We start from the raw sequence: 20,107 nt of genomic DNA on the forward strand, positions 1-20,107 counted from the left end.
GCCTGGATGGAAACTGAAGCGGTTAGAGTAGGATGATAATGAGGATCGCGCTACAACCCTCATAGCCTGGATTGAAACTGAAGCAGTTAGAGTAGGATGATGATGACGTTGTCCCTGAGGCTCTGATCTAAGGTCAAGTTTTTATTTTTCACTCTGATGTTTAAAGGTTTAGGATTTGGGGAGAGAAATCTGATCCAAGATCTGTGACTAAGGGACTACATGGTTCAGTATGTATTTACCCAGCTTTCTCCCTGCCGTCAGAGATCCCATCAAGCATCCTGTTAGTATGGACACACACAAGCAGCGGGCGTTTCTAATCAGCACTGTAGTGTATATACATTAGACACACACCACAGGCGTTAAGATGGCTGCCTAACAGAAAGGCGTAGTTGCTCAAACGTATTTTAATTCCTGGCCCTGATTCCCATCATCACAAACAGGCTTGGAGACTCAGAATGTTGGTGTAAATTTGAATATTCCTTCCAGCCCTTGTTTCCTATCTAGAATAGGGTAGTACCGGAGGCCCAACGGACTAAGAGAGGGCTGGTGTTGGCCTTGAGCGGGCAGGCAGAGAGACGGGAAGGGAGACGCAGTGGAGTAGAAGTGTAAGAGTAAACAGTGGCGCTCACTTGCCTGCACCAGAATTAGGCTCTCCAAAAGCCTCTCTGTGCTGTGTAGAAGGTGCCATTTTCCCTGTTTCAGCCTCAGTGAAATGAGGGGAACCATTAGGGTCCGTGTGTGTGTGTTTTCCTCCTTGTAAGGTTTGGGGGATGTTGAACGAGATGAGATCCTCTGTTTATTTTATGCCCCCCCCCCGCATGAGCCTACTTTGAGCTGGAATAACCATGGCATAAGGTTGTCAGGGTCCTAGCGGCCCCTGCGATGTCAGTCACAGCTAGGATGTGTGAGAGAGCAGCCAATGGCTGAGATCCCTGCCCCCTGACCTTGTGCAAGAGGGCCTCTCGCACAGCCCAGCTTCCCTTTCCCCTACACAGGGAGAACCAGGAACACACACACTCTGCTCACCCCTCCTCTCCCAAGGCCAGCACTCCGCTCCTTTGTGCCCCTCTCTCGCTCTCTCTCTCGCCCTTGCAACTCTCCCCTCTTTCACCTCTTGCCCCCCTGTGTCCCACTCCCCCTCTCAACCCTTTCCTATCTGATTCTGAGATAGACAAGGACAGACCTCGACTTCTCAGAAGACTCCAGATGTGTTACTTAACTATTTGGGGAAGAAAATCGCATCCTCAAGGAGAAAAATACTCTGTATCCTGTTAGCCCCACCAATTCCCAAAACAACTGGAATTGCCCATGCATTTGCACACTTGGGAAGTTAAACACTGCTCTGGTGACAACCAGAAAGTGGTAGAGTAGTGTATCTGAGGAGTAGTGCAGCACACGGCCCAACCAGCAGGCCTGCTGCAGGATATTCATGTCTCTGTACCATAAAGTCCTCGCCTAGCCCTGGTTGATTTGTCAATAACCTAATTTGGGAAGGACTTTGTTGTGTTTTGGTTTCAGTACTTGGCCTCCTGGAATACCACACATGATTCACAGTCATGTGCTCACTCGTCACCCTGATTTTAAGACCTGGGCACCGGCCAGCCTGCGCTTCATAAATATACACTCCTCTCTCTGTTTCTCCCTGGAGAGGATACGGAGGAGATTGACTTGGTGGGGTCGGGAGTATGGTGAAAAGTACCTCTGTTTTCTCCTCTTCCTCTCTCTCCTTCCTCTTTCTTTATAGTATCACTCCCTGCTCTTGCTGCTGGCTACTTGGTGGGGACATGTCAGTACAGTGAGCACTGCGTGTTGACATCACGCTGGTCGTGACCTACATTTTCCGTTTACATTTTATTAATTTAAACAGATGCTCTTATCCAGAGCGACGATTACTACATTCCTCTTACGATTAACTGCGTGAGACAACAACATATCACAACCGTATTTCCTCAATAAAGTAGTTATCAGCAAAGTCAGTGGTAGTAGTAAAACACAAGTGCATTTAGTTATTTAAAAATAAAAATGGATGAGGGGGGTGTTTTCGGAAGATGGGTAGGGACTCCACTGTCCTGACGTTAAAGGAAAGCTTGTTCCCCATTGGGTTGCCATGACAGAAGAGATTTGACTGGGCTGAGCAGGAGCTGCCCACCAATAGGGGTGGGAGGGCCAAGAGAGGGGGCCGAACCAAGTTCTCCTGGTGGGGGGTATATGGTTTGAGCATAGACTGAAGGTAGGGGAGGGCATTTTGGTGGGACTGGATCAGGTGTCACCGGCCAATACTGGGCCAAGTCAGCAAGGAATGAGGGGAGGGGGGCGAGGGAGGTCCTCTCCTCATTATGGTTGTAGGGTAGTCCTGCCCTGTGAGGACAGTTGAGGACAGTGTGGGGGGTGGTGATAGGTACTGGATATGAATAATACAGCCTCTCTGACATCAGACTGTAGATTTAAAGCCACCCCCAGAGACTCTGGGTAACAGGCTGGCTAACAGAAAGACTGGGACACTTTCTCTTCCTCTTTTCTCTATTGTCCTCCCTTCCTTAATCCTTTCCTCTTTCTCATGTCTTCCTCCTCGCTGTTTCTTTCTTATCCTTTATTTGCACTCTTTTCTCTCTATATTTAGGCCTACTGTATTTTTCTTCCTACCGTCTTTGTCTCTCTCTCTTTCTCTCTGTCAGGCCTACAGTACAGTAATGACATGTGATGGCAGGTTCGACCTCTTTCTCTCTCTCTCTCTCTCTCTCTCTCTCTCTCTCTCTCGCTCTTTCTCTCTCTCTCTTTCTCTCTCTCTCTCTCTCTCGCTCTCTCTGTGTCTCGCTCGCTCTCTCTCTGTCTGTCAGGCCTACAGTAATGACATGTGATGGCAGGATCGGCCTCTCTCTTCGATCCAGCTCAGTCTAGTTCTCTGTATCTGTACTCTATTTCACCCTGCTGGCCTCAGGCACCAATCATCATCTCTCAGATCAGCATCTTTCTCTCTGTCCACACCAGGGCCAGTCCAGGGCGTCAGCAGCCTATCATCAGGTCGTTTATCAAGAAGAGAAAAAAAACATTGTCACTTGACAATACACAGATCCACGATCCCCCTCCCTGGCTCCCTCTCCTCATCACTCTCTTTGGCCCTTTTTGTCCTAAGTAAAACCTTACACCAGGTCCAAGAAGAGATTTGGGTCATTATTGAATGGCTTTTTAAGAGTTGTTGACATGATATATGTATCTACATGGGGTATGGTTTAATTATAAAAGCAGTATGCATTGGTGTCCATGCCAGAATAAACAAGCCGTTTCCCGCTCACTTCCAGTCGTTGGCTTTAGCTGCTGTACAGTAACTGTACAGTTACAGAATGCTGTAGTCATGTGCTGCGTTGAGTCCCCCTAACCCTTTGAGCTGGACTGATGTCATCAGAACACAGTGCATCAACAGCCCACACAGTTCATTATTCTCTGTTGAATAATACCAGCTTCATTATGAGGGGAATAACTTGTATAACAAGCTAATTAGGAGTTATTACTTGGAGTTACTAAGTAATTACATAATGCCTATGTAATGGTTGATGTCAGTAAAATAAGGAAGACTAAAAGTACATGCTACCAATGGCTGATCGCCCCCCGTATTGGAGCTGTTCTTAAGATCTGTGTGTTCTTAAGATCTGTGTGTTCTTAAGATCTGTGTGTGCGTTTGCCCCCTGCAGAGAAAGCGGCTTTGGTGTCACCGGAAGACGAGGTGCAGAAGAGTGACATCTCGTCCAGTAGTCAGGGCATGGTGGAGAAAGAGGCTCTGGGGCCGCTGCTGCTCGAGGTGAGTGAAACAATAAAGCTTGGTGGAATTTGAATTTCAGTGAGAGACGCAGAAAGTATCCATTGATTGGATAAATCAGTAATGCAGCTTTCTAAAGCACAGGTGCTCTTTTGTGAGAAATAATCATCTTATTGATTAGATAATCATCTTATTGAGAAGATAATCATCTTATTGGTTGCTCATTGGTTGCTCATTAGTAAATACATGGGTAGTTAGATTGCACCTGCTCACAGTAGATTCATACAAAAATTTGATAAAGTGTATGTTTTTGTGTAAAAGCTCAAATGTAATTTTGAGGGATGACTGCAATTTAGTTAGAATCTCTCTGTCTTCGACATTTTCTCTGTATTGTCCAGAGTGATTCAGTGACTGTATGTGTGGTACTCAGGTGGTAGTTTCCGAGTGAGGCCCAGTGTCAGTATGCCACATTAGTTCCTGGCCCACTTTCCCTGGGGCTGGGGCTGGGGCTGGGGCTGAGAGAGAGGCTGAGGTCCTCCCCTTCTCCCTTTTTGTGTTCCCCTTCCTCCGGAGGTGTCCGTTTTCACTTCTCTTTTGTCCCTCCCTCTGTTTCGGGCCAGGCTCTGGACGGCTTCTTTTTTGTGGTGAACCGCGAGGGCCGGATTGTGTTTGTGTCGGAGAATGTGACGGGTTACCTAGGCTACACCCAGGAAGAGCTGATTACCTCCAGTGTCTACAGCATCCTCCATGTGGGAGACCACGGCGAGTTTGTCCGCAACTTGCTGCCCAAGAGCCTCGGTGAGGACGACAGGAGAGGTGGATGAGAGAAGAGGGGATGAGATGAGGCAGGAGATGATGGTGAAGGGAGGAGAGGAGGGCGAGAGGATGGAGAGAGTGGGGGGGTAGGAGAGGTGGAAGAAGATGAGAAGCGAGAGAGAGAAAGGTCGAAAAGAGAGAATGACAAAGAAAGAGGGGTTGATGTCGAGTAGGAAGAAATTACAAGGCGATGAAAGAGATGAGGAAGGAAGGAAAAGAAGAACATGATAACGGGGAGATGAAAGAAAGGTAAGAGAGAAGGGGATCAATCAAATGTATTTTATAAAGCTCTTTTTACATCAGCAGTTGTCACAAAGTGCTATACAGAAACCCAGCCTAAAACCCCCACAGAGAATGCAATGCAGATGTAGAAGCACCCTGGCTAGGAAAAACTCACTAGAAAGGCAGGAACCTAGGGAGAAACCTAGAGAGGAACCAGGCTCTGAGGGGTGGCCAGTCCTCTTCTGGCTGTGCCGGCTGGAGATTATAAGAGTACCTAACCATTAAGGATGGAGAGGAGGTAAGAGAGGAGAGGAACCTTCGCCTCTTGGTACAGTATCATAGCTGTCACAGATCATGTGACAGCTAAACTTCAGTTTCAGTTTAAACTCACTAGACCCTCACTAATACTGTCTCGTTTATTCTCTCCTTATCACCCTCTTCTCTCTCTCTCTACCCCAGATATGTCATCCTGTCTGTTTTCAAACCATTATTATTACATCACACACATTGGTTTTACCTGCCTCTGACTGTCATCCTGTCTCCCTCATCCTTTCTTTTCTTTGGGACACACTCTCCTGTATGTCCTGTGTGGTGGTGTGTGTCCCTGTTCCTAATGATGTGTCTGTCTGTCTACACCGTTACTGATGTTGTCTTTGTGTGTGTGTGTGTGTGTGTGTGTGTGTGTGTGTGTGTGTGTGTGTGTGTGTGTGTGTGTGTGTGTGTGTGTGTGTGTGTGTGTGTGTGTGTGTGTGTGTGTGTGTGTGTGTGTGTGTGTGTGTGTGTGTGTGTGTGAAGTGGGGTGCCGTGGCCCCAGGAGCAGGGTCGGAGGAACAGTAACACATTTAACTGCCGGATGCTAAAGAGGCCTCCTGATGAGGTGGACTCAGAGAACCAGGAAGCACGACAGCAGTACGACATCATGCAGTGTTTTACTGTCTCCCAGCCCAAAGCCATGCAGGAGGAAGGAGATGGTGAGCACACACACATATACATACAGCTTACTGAACATGCACAGATACATACAGCTTACTGAACATGCACAGATACATACAGCTTACTGAACATGCACAGATACATACAGCTTACTGAACATGCACAGATACATACAGCTTACTGAACATGCACAGATACATACAGCTTACTGAACATGCACAGATACATACAGCTTACTGAACATGCACAGATACATACAGCTTACTGAACATGCACAGATACATACAGCTTACTGAACATGCACAGATACATACAGCTTACTGAACATGCACAGATACATACAGCTTACTGAACATGCACAGATACATACAGCTTACTGAACATGCACAGATACATACAGCTTACTGAACATGCACAGATACATACAGCTTACTGAACATGCACAGATACATACAGCTTACTGAACATGCACAGATACATACAGCTTACTGAACATGCACAGATACATACAGCTTACTGAACATGCACAGATACATACAGCTTACTGAACATGCACAGATACATACAGCTTACTGAACATGCACAGATACATACAGCTTACTGAACATGCACAGATACATACAGCTTACTGAACATGCACAGATACATACTGCTTACTGAACATGCACAGATACATACAGCTTACTGAACATGCACAGATACATACAGCTTACTGAACATGCACAGATACATACAGCTTACTGAACATGCACAGATACATGCAGCTTACTGAACATGCACAGATACATGCAGCTTACTGAACATGCACAGATACATGCCAGGTAGGCACACAGATGTTTACATTCACACTCATGTCATACACATTCAAAAAGGTGTGTCAGCAGCATGACATCACGCTGGTCTTTACCTTGTCCTAACTAGACCAGAGCCATATAGGAGAGAAAGAGTTAGACATGGTGACGCCCAGCTTATTACAGCTAACACAGACACACACACACACACACACACACACACACACACACACACACACACACACACACACACACACACACACACACACACACACACACACACACACACACACACACACACACACACACACACACACACACACACACACACACACCCATGTTAGAGGCTTAACTCTGACCTCTCCTGACCTTTGTTCTGTATTGTGCCCAGACCTGCAGAGCTGCCTGATCTGCATAGCCTGCCCGATGCCCCGCCCCCAGCAGCTACCCGCCATCCGCACTGAGTCCTTTATCACCAAACAGGACCCCACAGGTATCAAATCAAATCAAATTTATTTATATAGCCCTTCGTACATCAGCTGATATCTCAAAGTGCTGTACAGAAACCCAGCCTAAAACCCCAAACAGCAAACAATGCAGGTGTAAAAGCACGGTGGCTAGGAAGAACTCCCTAGAAAGGCCAAAACCTAGGAAGAAACCTAGAGAGGAACCGGGCTATGTGGGGTGGCCAGTCCTCTTCTGGCTGTGCCGGGTAGAGATTATAACAGAACATGACCAAGATGTTCAAATGTTCATAAATGACCAGCATGGTCGAATAATAATAAGGCAGAACAGTTGAAACTGGAGCAGCAGCACAGTCAGGTGGACTGGGGACAGCAAGGAGCCATCATGTCAGGTAGTCCTGGGGCACGGTCCTAGGGCTCAGGTCCTCCGAGAGAGAGAAAGAAAGAGAGAATTAGAGAGAGCATATGTGGGGTGGCCAGTCCTCTTCTGGCTGTGCCGGGTGGAGATTATAACAGAACGTGGCCAAGATGTTCAAATGTTCATAAATGACCAGCATGGGTTTCAGCTCTCACTACTACTGTACATCTGACCTCACAATAGACCACCGTTACTAGTGTGTGTGTGCGTGTGTCCAGGGAAGATCATCTCCATAGAGACCAGTGCTCTGCGGGCGACTGGGCGACCGGGCTGGGAGGACCTGGTCAGGAAGTGTATCTACGCCTTCTTCCAGCCGCAAGGCAAAGAACCCTCTCACGCCAAGAAGCTGCTCCACGAGGGTGAGGAGAAGGGGAGTGGGGAGAAAAGGGGAGGATGAGGAAGAGAAGAGAAGGGGAGGAAGAGAAGAGAAGGGGGGAGTGGGGGAGAAGGGGAGGAAGAGAAGAGGGGGGAGTGGGGAGAGAAAGGGAGGAAGAGAAGGGGAGGATGAGGAAGAGAAGGGGGAGTGGGGAGAGAAGGGGAGGATGAGGAAGAGAAGAGGAGTGGGAAGAGAAGGGGGAGTGGGGAGAGAAGGGGAGGATGAGGAAGAGAAGAGGAGTGGGGAGAGAAGGGGGGAGTGGGGAGAGAAGGGGAGGAAGGGAAGAGAAGGAGTGGGGAGAGAAGGGGGTAGAGAAGGGGGGAGTGGGGAGAAGAGGATGATGAGGACTAGAAGGGGGTGGGGAGAGAAGAGGAGGATGAGGACTAGAAGGGGGTGGGGAGAGAAGGGGAGGATGAGGAAGAGAAGGGGAGGATGAGGAAGAGAAGGGGGATGAGGAAGAGAAGAGAAGGAGTGGGGAGAGAAGGGGAGTAAGAGAAGGGGAGAGTGGGGAGAGAAGAGGAGGATGAGGACTAGAAGGGGGTGGGGAGAGAAGGAGAGGATGAGGAAGAGAAGGGGAGGATGAGGAAGAGAAGAGAAGGAGTGGGGAGAGAAGGGGAGTAAGAGGATGAGGACTAGAAGGAGGATGAGGAAGAGAAGGGGAGGGTGAGGAAGAGAAGGGGAGGATGAGGAAGAGAAGGGGAGGATGAGGAAGAGAAGGGGGGATGAGGAAGAGAAGGGGGGGATGAGGAAGATAAGGGGGGATGAGGAAGATAAGGGGGGATGAGGAAGAGAAGGGGGATGAGGAAGATAAGGGGGTGGAAAAGAGAGCGGAAAGAGAAACGTTATGTACTATTGTTAATAATCAGGCTGTAACAACACAGTACCCCCATATCGTACCATTACAGAAACATCTTTCTTTTATTTCATAAAGAACTCCACACTTATCAGTAGCTCAATTGTTGTTTGTGTGTGTCTGTGTGTGTGTGTGTTGCCAGTGATGACCCATGGCACGGCCATCAGTCCTCTTTACCGGTTCAACCTGAGCGATGGGACCCCCCTCAGCGCTCAGACCCGCTGCAAGTTCTGCTGCCCCCCTAACCATGACGTTCAGCCCTTCATCATGGGCATTCACACTATCGACAGGTGACTCGCACACAACTGCACACGCATGAACACACACACTGGCAAGTCATATGGAACAAGTAGAATATATGTCTTTATTGCCAATCAACAATGGTTGGAATGGTAGAATTGACCCGATGTAAACAGAAAATACATTTCCAGAATATTTCTCTCACCCAGCTGATGTTTTGCTCTTGTTTTCCTTTTGTAGGGAACACAACACTGCTAGCTCTCAGGAAAACACTAACTCCAGCCTTCTACTGACCCATAGGAGCCCTGCTCCCTCCCACTCCCCTTCCCTCCCCCCGGGCAGCGAGGCCAGCCAAGCCCCAGGCCCCACCTCGGGCCTCCATCTCAACAACGGCAAAAGCTCCAACACCACCTCCCCCACCACACCCACCAGCCATTCAGCAGGGTACCTGACGCCCACCCGGATGTGTCCTCAGCAGGTCAACAGCCCCTCGCCCCTGGGAAGCCCCCTCACTGCCACCCCTACCTCATTTATGTCGCCCAGACCCCCCAGGGCCAGTCCGGGGCTGGGCGGCAGCCCGCGTGTCCCAGGGAACCCCTTCTCCCCTTCCACCCCTGGCCTGCACTCTCCGGCACCGTCCCTGGGAGGTGGAGCTGGTGGCGGTGGAAGTGGAATCCTCAGCATGCACCACTCTGGTGGGGACAGTGGAGCAGGGACCCCCCTGGGTTTCTCTCTGCCCTCCCCTTTACCTCAGAGGCAGGCCAGCACCCCCACCAGCTCCCCAGCACGCCCTCCCCCCGCCAAGCCCCCCGAGGGAGGAGGAGGAGGACGTGGGGGCGGAGAGGACCTGGCTAAAGGAAAATTAGGGGGGAACTCCAAACTCAACCAGCCCCTGGACAATGGTGGCGTGGGGGCGCCTAGGGACCCCAAAAACACATCTACCAAACCCACCTCCACCCCTCAGTGCCCGGCCTCCCACAGCACGCTGACGGAGCGCCACAAGATCCTCCACCGCCTCCTGCAGGACAGCAGCCCGGCTGAGGGCAGCAACGGCAAGGAGTCTGAAATCAAGAAGGAGCCTCCTGCCAGCCCTGTCACTGCCAACCCCAACGGACCCCCCAGCACCCCTCAGGACCACCAGCTGCTGCGCTTCCTCCTGGACACGGATGAGAAGGACCTGGGCGACCTGCCCCCTCCGGCCGCTCTCAGCCTGCAGACGGTCCGGGTCAAGACTGAGAAGAGGGCCAGCGGGGACACTACGCCCTGCGCTGCAGCCTGCGCCAGCCCCAAGCCCAAACCGAGCCCTGCAGACAGCAGGCCGTCCAGAGACCCGGTACTGTCTGCAGCCCTACTCCTCCTGCCTGCAATCTACAGCTCACACCTCATACACAGTCCCTGCAGTATCCAGATGCAGCAAGATCACGTCCCAGACATGCAGACTCTCAGACACTTTAAGTTTGGGGTTATAGTTAAGGTTAGGTTTTAGGGTTAGGGCTGGGAGTTAGGATTAGGGACTTCTAGGACTTCTGTTTGCTGGGGTGGTCACAGTGGCTGGCTGGCTGAGTGGATGCTGCTGCCGCCTTCTAAAGGGAGCATGTGATTCGCTGCTGTATTTGTTCTACTTACTTTGAGCCCATAGTAACTCTCCCTTAGGCAGGAGCTAGTTGTGTTAATTTGTGGCCCCTTCTCTTCAACTTTGTCTCTCTCCAGCACAGAGCTACCAGCAGCAGCCTTGGAAGGTCTTTGACCTTTACTCTCTTTCCCTCTCCCTCAGTTCCCCAGTGGATCTGCTGACCTGGACCCTCTCAGCCAGCTGCTGCCCACCCTCAGGGGCCCTGCAGGGGCCAAGCAGGGCAGCGAGGAGCAGGGTGGTCCCCAGACCCAAGCCCTGTCGTCCCATAGCCAAACCCAACCTCAACCACGGCTCCATTCACCTCCACAGCCCCAGACACAGCCTTGGCTCCAATCACCTCTTCAAACCAAACCTCAGAACCATCTCCAGCTTCAGTCCCCTACTCAGCTTCAGTCCCCTACCCAGCTTCAGTCCCCTACCCAGCTTCAGTCCCCTACCCAGCTTCAGTCCCCTACCCAGCTTCAGTCCCCTACCCAGCTTCCGTCACCCACCCAGCTTCCGTCCCCTTACCCAGCTTCAGTCCCCTACCCAGCTTCAGTCACCTACCTTACTCCAGCCCAGTGGGGCCAACATTGTCAAGGCCGTGACCGTGAAGAGGGAGCCTCCTGGAAGACCAAGCCGAGGTATGGCAGGAATAAAAGGGGTCAGGAGTAGAGGTCGACCGATTATGAATATTCAACGCCGATACTGATTAATCTACCGATTTTTATTTATTTATTATTTTTTGTAATAATGACAATTACAACAATACGGAATGAACACTTACAGTGGGGCAAAAAAGTATTTAGTCAGCCACCAATTGTGCAAGTTCTCCCACTTAAAAAGATGAGGCCTGTAATTTTTATCATATGTACACTTCAACTATGACAGACAAAATGAGAAGGAAAATCCAGAAAATCACATTGTAGGATTTTTAATGAATTTATTTGCAAATTATGGTTGAAAATAAGTATTTTGTCAATAACAAAAGTTTATCTCAATACTTTGTCATATACCCTTTGTTGGCAATGACAGAGGTCAAACATTTTCTGTAAGTCTTCACATAAGGTTTTCACACACTTGCTGGTATTTTGGCCCATTCCTCCATGCAGATCTCCTCTAGAGCAGTGATGTTTTGGGGCTGTTGCTGGGCAACACGGACTTTCAACTCCCTCCAAAGATTTTCTATGGGGTTTAGATCTGGAGACTGGCTAGGCCACTCCAGGACCTTGAAATGCTTCTTACGAAGTCACTCCTTCATTGCCCGGGCGGTGTGTTTGGGATCATTGTCATGCTGAAAGACCCAGCCACGTTTCATCTTCAATGCCCTTGCTGATGGAAGGAGGTTTTCACTCAAAATCTCACGATACATGGCCCCATTCATTCTTTCCTTTACACGGATCAGTCGTCCTGGTCCCTTTGCATAAAAACAGCCCCAAAGCATGATGTTTCCACCCCCATGCTTCATAGTAGGTATGGTCTTCTTTGGATGCAACTCAGCATACTTTGTCCTCCAAACACAACGAGTTGAGTTTTTACAAAAAAATTATATTTTGGTTTCATCTGACCATATGACATTCTCCCAATCTTCTTCTGGATCATCCAAATGCTCTCTAGCAAACTTCAGACTGGCCTGGACATGTACTGGCTTAAGCAGGGTGACACGTTTGGCACTGCAGGATTTGAGTCCCTGGCGGCGTAGTGTGTTACTGATGGTAAGCTTTGTTACTTTGGTCCCAGCTCTCTGCAGGTCATTCACTAGGTCCCCCTGTGTGGTTCTGGGATTGTTGCTCACCGTTCTTGTGATAATTTTGACCCCACGGGGTGAGATCTTGCATGAAGCCCCAGATCGAGGGAGATTATCAGTGGTCTTGTATGTCTTCCATTTCCTAATAATTGCTCCCATAGTTGATTTCTTCAAACCAAGCTGCTTACCTATTGCTGATTCAGTCTTCCCAGCCTGGTGCAGGTCTACAATTTTGTTTCTGGTGTCCTTTGACAGCTCTTTGGTCTTGGCCATAGTGGAGTTTGGAGTGTGACTGTTTGAGGTTGTGGACAGGTGTCTTTTATACTGATAACAAGTTCAAACAGGTGCCATTAATACAGGTAACGAGTGGTGGACAGAGGAGCCTCTTAAAGAAGAAGTTACAGGACTGTGAGAGCCAGAAATTGCTTGTTTGTAGGTGACCAAATACTTATTTTCCACCATAATTTGCAAATAAATTCATTAAAAATCCTACAATGTGATTTTCTGGATTTTTTTCTTCTCATTTTGTCTGTCATAGTTGAAGTGTACCTATGATGAAAATTACTGGCCTTTCTCATCTTTTTAAGTGCGAGAACATGCACAATTGGTGGCTGACTAAATACTTTTTTGCCCCACTGTATTTTAACTTAATATAATACATAAATAAAAATCCATTTATCCTCAAATAAATAATGAAACATGCTCAATTTGGTTTAAATAATGCAAAAACAAAGTGTTGGAGAAGTAAAAGTGCAATATGTGCCATGTAAAAAAGCTAATGTTTGAGTTCCTTGCTCAGAACATGAGAACATATGAAAGTTGGTGGTTCCTTTTAACATGAGACTTCAATATTCCAAGGTAGAGGTTTTAGGTTGTAGTTAATATAGTATTTATAGGACTATTTCTCTCTATACCATTTGTATTTCATATACCTTTGACTATTGGATGTTTTTATAGGCACTATAGTATTGCCAGTGTAACAGTATAGCTTCCGTCCCTCTCCTCGCCCCTACCTGGGCTCGAACCAGAAACAAATCATCAACAGCCACACTCGAAGCAGCGTTACCCATCGCTCCACAAAAGCCACGGCCCTTGCAGCGCAAGGGGAATAACTACTCCAAGTCTCAGAGCGAGTGACGTTTGAAACGCTATTAGCGCGCACCCCGCTAACTAGCTAGCCATTTCACATCGGTTACACCAGCCATTAGGCTTGAAGTCATAAACAGCGCTGTGCTTGCAAAGAGCTGCTGGCAAAACGCACAAAAGTGCTGTTTGAATGAATGCTTATGAGCCTGTTGCTGCCTACCATCGCTCAGTCAGACTGCTCTATCAAATCATAGACTTAATTATAACATAACACACAGAAATACGATCCTTTGGTCATTAATATGGTCGAATCCGGAAACTATCATTTAGAAAACAAAACGTTTATTATTTCAGTGAAATACGGAACCGTTCAGTATTTTATCTCACAGGTGGCATCCATAAAGCTAAATATTCTTGTTACATTGCACAACCTTCAATGTTATGTCATAATTAAGTTAAATTCTGGCAAATTAGTTCGCAATGAGCCAGGCTGCCCAAACTGTTGCATATACCCTGACTCTGTGTGCAATGAACTCAAGAAAAGTGACACAATTTCACCTGGTTAATTAATATTGCCTGCTAACCTGGATTTCTTTTAGCTAAATATGCAGGTTTAAAAATATATACTACTGTGTATTGATTTTAAGAAAGGCATTGGTGTTTATGGTTAGGGACAGACGTCCAACGATTGTGCTTTTTTCATAAATGCGCCTTTATTAAATCATCCCCCAGCGTTGCATTGATTATATGCTACGCAGGACACGCTATATAAACTAGTGATATCATCAACCATGTGTAGTTAACTTGTGATTATGATTGATTGATTGTTTTTTATAAGATAAGTTTAATGCTGGATAGCAACTTACCTTGGCTTCTACTGCATTCGCATAACAGGCAGTCTCCTTGTGGAGTGCAATGAGAGGCAGGTGGTTATAGCGTTGGACAAGTTAACTGTAAGGTTGCAAGACTGGATCCCCCGAGCTGACAAGGTGAAAATCTGTCGTTCTGCCCCTGAACAAGGCAGTTAACCCACCGTTCCTAGGCCATCATTGAAAATAAGAATGTGTTCTTAACTGACTTGCCTAGTTAAATAAAGGTATTTTTTTAAACTGCAAAATCGGTGCCAAAAAATACAGATTTTCAATTGTTATGAAAACTTGAAATCGGCCCTAATTAATCGGCCATTCCGATTAATCGGTCGACCTCTAGTCAGGAGTGAGGGGTCACGATAAAGGGTCAGAGGGCAAGAGGCCCCTGACTCCACACCCCGCTGTATGCTGCCTGTTTTCATTTTTAGTGTGGCCCCCCAGGAAATGACTTGTCCTGACCGTGTGTCTGTTTTTGACTGTGCAGGGCTCACTGATGGCTCCAGCCTGCAGAACCAGTCACACTTTGACTTCTGCAGCCCCAGCCAGAGACCGGGACAAGGGGAACTCTTCCAGACACCCAAAGGCAGCAGCCCCTTTAAAGAGCCTGGACTAATGAACTCATTCAACTCCAACACCGGTATGAACCAGAATATGCTCATATCAAATATCTGTAATGTAACAAGCATTTCGCTACACTTCAAGCATTTCGCTACACTCGCATTAACATCTGCTAACCATGTGTATGTGACAAATAAAATTTGATTTGATTTTAATTACATAATTACTACATCATAAAATGGAATCTATGGGTTAGTTGTTTGTTTCTTGGTGGTTCATTAAGAGTGTGTGTGCTGTCCTCCAGCGTTGTCTAAGATAGAGACAGACTCTCAGCAGTTCCAGACCCTGGCCCTGACTGAGACTCTGCCCTTTGATGGAGGCGTGGGAAACCCTGTGCAAGCCTCTCTGGCGTCCCCTCAGGAGTGAGTATAGTACTTCTATGTAGAAGAAACACACAGACACATTCTTTGCTCACATTCCAATGCACAGGCACACAGAAACAAACCTTGCCCATCTTTATATTGCATCGACACACTCCCATTTTCCGGACTCCCCCTGTGTGTGGAGCAGGCAGTGTGTCCCGTGCCCACTGGATGAGCTGCTGTGCCCCCCCACCACCCCCGAGGGACGTAACGACGAGAAGGCCCTCCTGGACCAGCTGGTGTCCTTCCTGAGTGGCACAGATGAGAGCGAGTTGGCTGAGCTGGACCGAGCCCTGGGCATCGACAAGCTGGTGAAGGTACCAGTGGAGGAGAATGATAGTAGATTACATTTGTCTTTTTTAAGTGTTGCGATTGTTACCTATATACGGAAGAGGACAGGCACTGTCATACTCTACTACACTACGGAGTTGAATGAGCGTTAAATATAGAGAGTTAATTGAAATTCCTGTCCAAAGCACCACAGAATAGTTTCTTTCCAGCAGTATAGTAGTGCAATCATCGACGCATGCTTGATGTAATGATTTGTTTGTTCCTGGGGTGTTTGTTGGACTGTAATTAACCCAGTATTGACCCTGACCATTCCTCTCCCCAGGGCGGCTGCTTCGACCCCGTCCCTCAACGGTTCCCCTCCCAGCCTCCTGCCACAACCCCCATCTCCATGGACCCCAAGCTGCCCGGCTACCCCTCTCAGTTCAACCCTGGCCCCCCTGCCCAGTTCCCTCCAGAGATAGCAGGGGTGCAGAGCATGGGGGGCTTCGGTGCACCCAGGGGGGCCTTCCCTGGGGGCATGATGCTGAGGCCTGGCATGGGCAGAGCTCCTGGCATGACCAACCAGCTCCGGCTGCCTCCCAACCAGCTGAGGTTACAGCTGCAACAGAGGCTGCAGGGCCCACAGCAGGTGGGATGGGCTGGGCAGGGCAAGGCGGGTACATCAGGGGTTGCAGACTTTTGTTCCAACACAGCCCTAACACACCAGATTAAGCTACATAAGACCAGGTGTGTGCACTCTCTGAGCAGTAAATGGATCCTCTCTGGGATATGTGGGACGCCTCTCTGGGATATGTGGGAAACTACAGAGCGCCAAATTCAAATAAATTACTATAAAATCAAACTTTCATTAAAACACATGCAAGATAGCAAATTAAAGCTACACTTGTTGTGAATCCAGCAAACATGTCAGATTTCAAAAAGGCTTTTCGGCGAAAGCAAATGATGCTATTATCTGAGGATAGCACCTCCGTAAATAAAGAGAGAAAAGCATATTTCAACCCTGCAGGCGCGACACAAAATGCAGAAATAAAAATAACTCATGCCTTACCTTTGACGAGCTTCTTTTGTTGGCACTCCAATGTGTCCCATAAACATCACAAATGGTCCTTTTGTTCGATTAATTCCGTCGATATATATCCAAAATGTCCATTTATTTGGCGCGTTTGATCCAGAAAAACACCGGTTCAAACTTGCGCAATGTGACTACAAAATATCTCAAAAGTTTCCTGTAAACTTTGACAAAACATTTCAAACTTCTTTTGTAATAAAACTTTAGGTATTTTTTTACGTAAATAATCGATAAAATTGAAGACGGGATGTGTTCAATACAGGAAGAAAACAAACTGTAGCTAGCTTTCTGATAACGCACCTCTATCTAACAGTACGCTTCAAGTGATCCTCGTTCAAGATGGCCGTACTTCTTCATTACACAAAGGAAAAACCTCAACCAATTTCTAAAGACTGTTGACATCCAGTGGAAGTGATAGGAACTGCAAGAAGGTCCCTTAGAAATCTGGATTCCCAATGAAAACTTATTGAAAAGAGAGTGAATGGTTTGTCCTTGGGGTTTCACCTGCTAAATAAGTTCTGTTATACTCACAGACATGATTCAAACAGTTTTAGAAACTACAGAGTGTTTTCTATCCAAATCTACTAGTAATATGCATATGTTATCTTCTGGGGATGAGTAGCTGGCAGTTGAATTTGGGCATGCATTTCATCCGGACGTGAAAATACTGCCCCCTGTCACCAAGAAGTTAAATGCCAACAGAAACTGCCGCTCAAGAGGACCACGATTACCTACCCAGGCTGGCCCACTCCCCTGGTCCACTTTTCTAATATGGACGTAGTTGATTCCCTCCTCTCCTCTACACAGGAGGGGGTGGGCTTTAACAGGCCTTGTTGATGTTAATGAAGCCTGTGTCACGCAGCATTGCCTTTTAATCCCAGTCAGAGCCTGTGCTCGTTAAACACTGGCTCAGCAATAGTAAATCTCAGGCAGCCCTGCATTGTATTAATGTGCCATTGTGTTGTGTGGCTAAGCAGAGCTGGCTATCTTGGTGAAATGGGTAGTCATGTGAGGTGGAGCGCCTCCTACGCTCCATTATGGTACAGAAGAACAAACAAGGGAACTAAACGGCTGCTACAAGCCCCTCTATGGTAGGGGAGTACTGAACCATATGTACATTTACAGTGATTGATTGTTATCATTTATGTTGCGAGAGAGAGGATTATTCTGATTTTAGTGATTATTCTGCTAGATGATCAGGTTGGTTTCAAAGACCTCATGGCAAAGAAAAGTATATTATGAATATTGTTCTCATAACTGGTCTTCTCACACTTCTCTTTATCAAATATTAGGTTCCCTTTTCTCTCTCGACCACTTCTCTTCTCTCTATCTGCTCTCACTCACTCCCTCCTCTCTCGTCTCTCTATCATTTCAACTCTGATTCCGCTCCCTCCCTCCTCTCCTCTATCAGTCCTGTGACTCACTCCCCCTCGCTCTCTCTCTCTCTCAGCTGCAGAACAGGCTGGCTGCCATGAGCCCGTTCCCAGGGGAAGCTCACGTTGCCATGGTGATGCGTCAGGGAGGGCAGCAGCCTCAGATGCCCTCTCAGGTGAGTGTTTTTGGGGAACTCACAATCATGTGCTCATGCTCCTTCTCTCTTGTTCTCGTTGTTTAATATTCCTCTATTTCTGTATTGCGGCATGGTGTGTATTGAAGAAGTCCTGAGCATTGTAGCTAGTTATACTGAATTATTGGTATGAAAATTAAGTGCCCTATGCTGTTCTCCATCCGCTAATCCCTCTCCCTCTCTCTGAATAAAGTTCCTTCCAGTCTATTTCAGATGGTTTAGTTAATTTGGGAAACTGAGGGCTGTTTGGTAGATGATAAAAGTCCCCTATTTTCTCTCTGTCCCTGTAGCCTCCTCTGAACGCCCAGATGCTGGCCCAGAGGCAGCGGGAGCTCTACAGCTTCCAGCACCGCCAGAGACAACTCCTGCAGCAGAAGGTCATGTTGATGAGGCAGGGCATGGGGGGTGGTGGGCCTATGGGAGCCACCAGGGAACAAAAAGGACCCCAGCCACAGCAACAACAGTTTGGCTACCCTCCAGGCTACAGCCCCATTCCAGGGAACCCACCCAGCTCCCCCAGCCTATTCAACCCCATGGGAGGGACCCAGGACCCTAAGTTGTCGGGCCAGGGCCCTATGGGCAGCCAGGCAACTATGATGGGGGGGATGCAGGGACAGTTTGGGGGGGCAGTGAACTCGGCGGTGCAGCCTGTGCTCTTCCAGCAGTTTGGAGGACCAGGTGAGTGACTAGGCTACCTTGGAATCCACCATAACCACTGTCTCTATAACATCTGAAATTGTCAGTTCAATGTGCTGTTAATATCAATATCAAAATAGCATATAATGTGCTGAGATTGTCAATATCAAAATAGCATATAATATGCTGAGATTGCCAATATCAAAATAGCATATAATATGCTGAGATTGCCAATATCAAAATAGCATATAATGTGCTGAGATTGTCAATATAAAAATAGCATTTAATGTGCTGAGATTGTCGATATCAAAATAGCATATAATGTGCTGAGATTGTCGATATCAAAATAGCATATAATGTGCTGAGATTGTCGATATCAAAATAGCATATAATGTGCTGAGATTGTCGATATCAAAATAGCATATAATGTGCTGAGATTGTCGATATCAAAAAGTAGTGTGCAGACAGGTTCAATAGAAAATGGAATAAAGTGCCGCTGACAAATATCAATATCAAAATGGTCTAGACTCTAGAATGTTCTAACAGCATCTCTTTGTCCTTTTCCTCAAAGGTATGGTCCAGCAAGGAGACCCCTCGTTCCCTCCAGAGCTCAGCCCCACCAGTCCCCTGCTGTCCCCTCAGAACTCCACCACCCAGAGTCCTCTGCTCCAGCAGGCCCAGCCTCCTCCTGGGTACCAGTCACCTGACATGAAGAGTTGGCAGCAAGCTGGCATGGGCGGAAACAGGTGAGGTGGCCAGAGCCATGCCTCTGTAAATGTGTGAATTGCATAGTCTGTAATTGACTTGTTATTTACATAGAAAGTACATGGTCAGATGATTATTACATCATTTTTACATAATTACTTGTTTGTTTCTTAGAGGATTCTTTCAAACAATCACTTATGTAACATTATACCAGATGTGTTTAATTATTTGGAGTGAAGAAGGTACCAAAATGTATCGACTGCTTCTATATAATTTCCTAGTAATTGTAATGACCAGATGTAGCAGTTGAAAGAAGAGTGTACATTAAGCCACTGGTATCATGAATGTGTGTCTGTGTCAGCTTGTTCAGCCAGTCTGGTCAGACGACGCCCCAGGCCTTTGGGCAACAGGGGGTCTACAACAACATGAGTATCACCGTGTCAATGGCAGGAGGCTCAGGGGCGGTGGGCTCGCTACCTTCCATTGGACCACCTGTTGGCATGGGCAACAGTAACCTTGGTGACATCAACTCCATGTGTAACGATCAGGTGAGGGTGCCACACCTGATGTCAGCCGCTTCAACTTAGAAGTCAAGTACAAAATCAATAACGGACCGTCCAAGCTGCCCTTTACTGACCAAAACTGTTGTGGTGAACCATTTCACTAATGTCCTCCTCT

At 47.5% G+C, this 20,107-nt stretch overlaps 1 protein-coding gene across 1 annotated transcript in view; it reads left to right on the forward strand.

The window, feature by feature from the left end:
• The window catches only part of LOC123995541 (nuclear receptor coactivator 1-like), a 47,616-nt gene that overhangs the window by 20,787 nt on the left and 6,722 nt on the right, over nucleotides 1-20,107 (forward strand). The window contains 18 exon segments of the mRNA XM_046299178.1: nucleotides 3,690-3,796; nucleotides 4,375-4,570; nucleotides 4,744-4,819; nucleotides 5,588-5,763; nucleotides 6,908-7,009; nucleotides 7,617-7,757; nucleotides 8,770-8,917; nucleotides 9,108-10,200; nucleotides 10,642-10,878; nucleotides 10,880-11,123; nucleotides 14,666-14,818; nucleotides 15,044-15,161; nucleotides 15,310-15,478; nucleotides 15,775-16,080; nucleotides 17,933-18,070; nucleotides 18,379-18,766; nucleotides 19,296-19,470; nucleotides 19,791-19,977. Of these exon segments, the coding sequence (XP_046155134.1) occupies nucleotides 3,690-3,796; nucleotides 4,375-4,570; nucleotides 4,744-4,819; nucleotides 5,588-5,763; nucleotides 6,908-7,009; nucleotides 7,617-7,757; nucleotides 8,770-8,917; nucleotides 9,108-10,200; nucleotides 10,642-10,878; nucleotides 10,880-11,123; nucleotides 14,666-14,818; nucleotides 15,044-15,161; nucleotides 15,310-15,478; nucleotides 15,775-16,080; nucleotides 17,933-18,070; nucleotides 18,379-18,766; nucleotides 19,296-19,470; nucleotides 19,791-19,977 (4,154 nt within the window).

Source organism: Oncorhynchus gorbuscha, linkage group LG14 (genome assembly GCF_021184085.1).
Source record: "Oncorhynchus gorbuscha isolate QuinsamMale2020 ecotype Even-year linkage group LG14, OgorEven_v1.0, whole genome shotgun sequence".
NCBI lineage: Eukaryota > Metazoa > Chordata > Actinopteri > Salmoniformes > Salmonidae > Oncorhynchus > Oncorhynchus gorbuscha.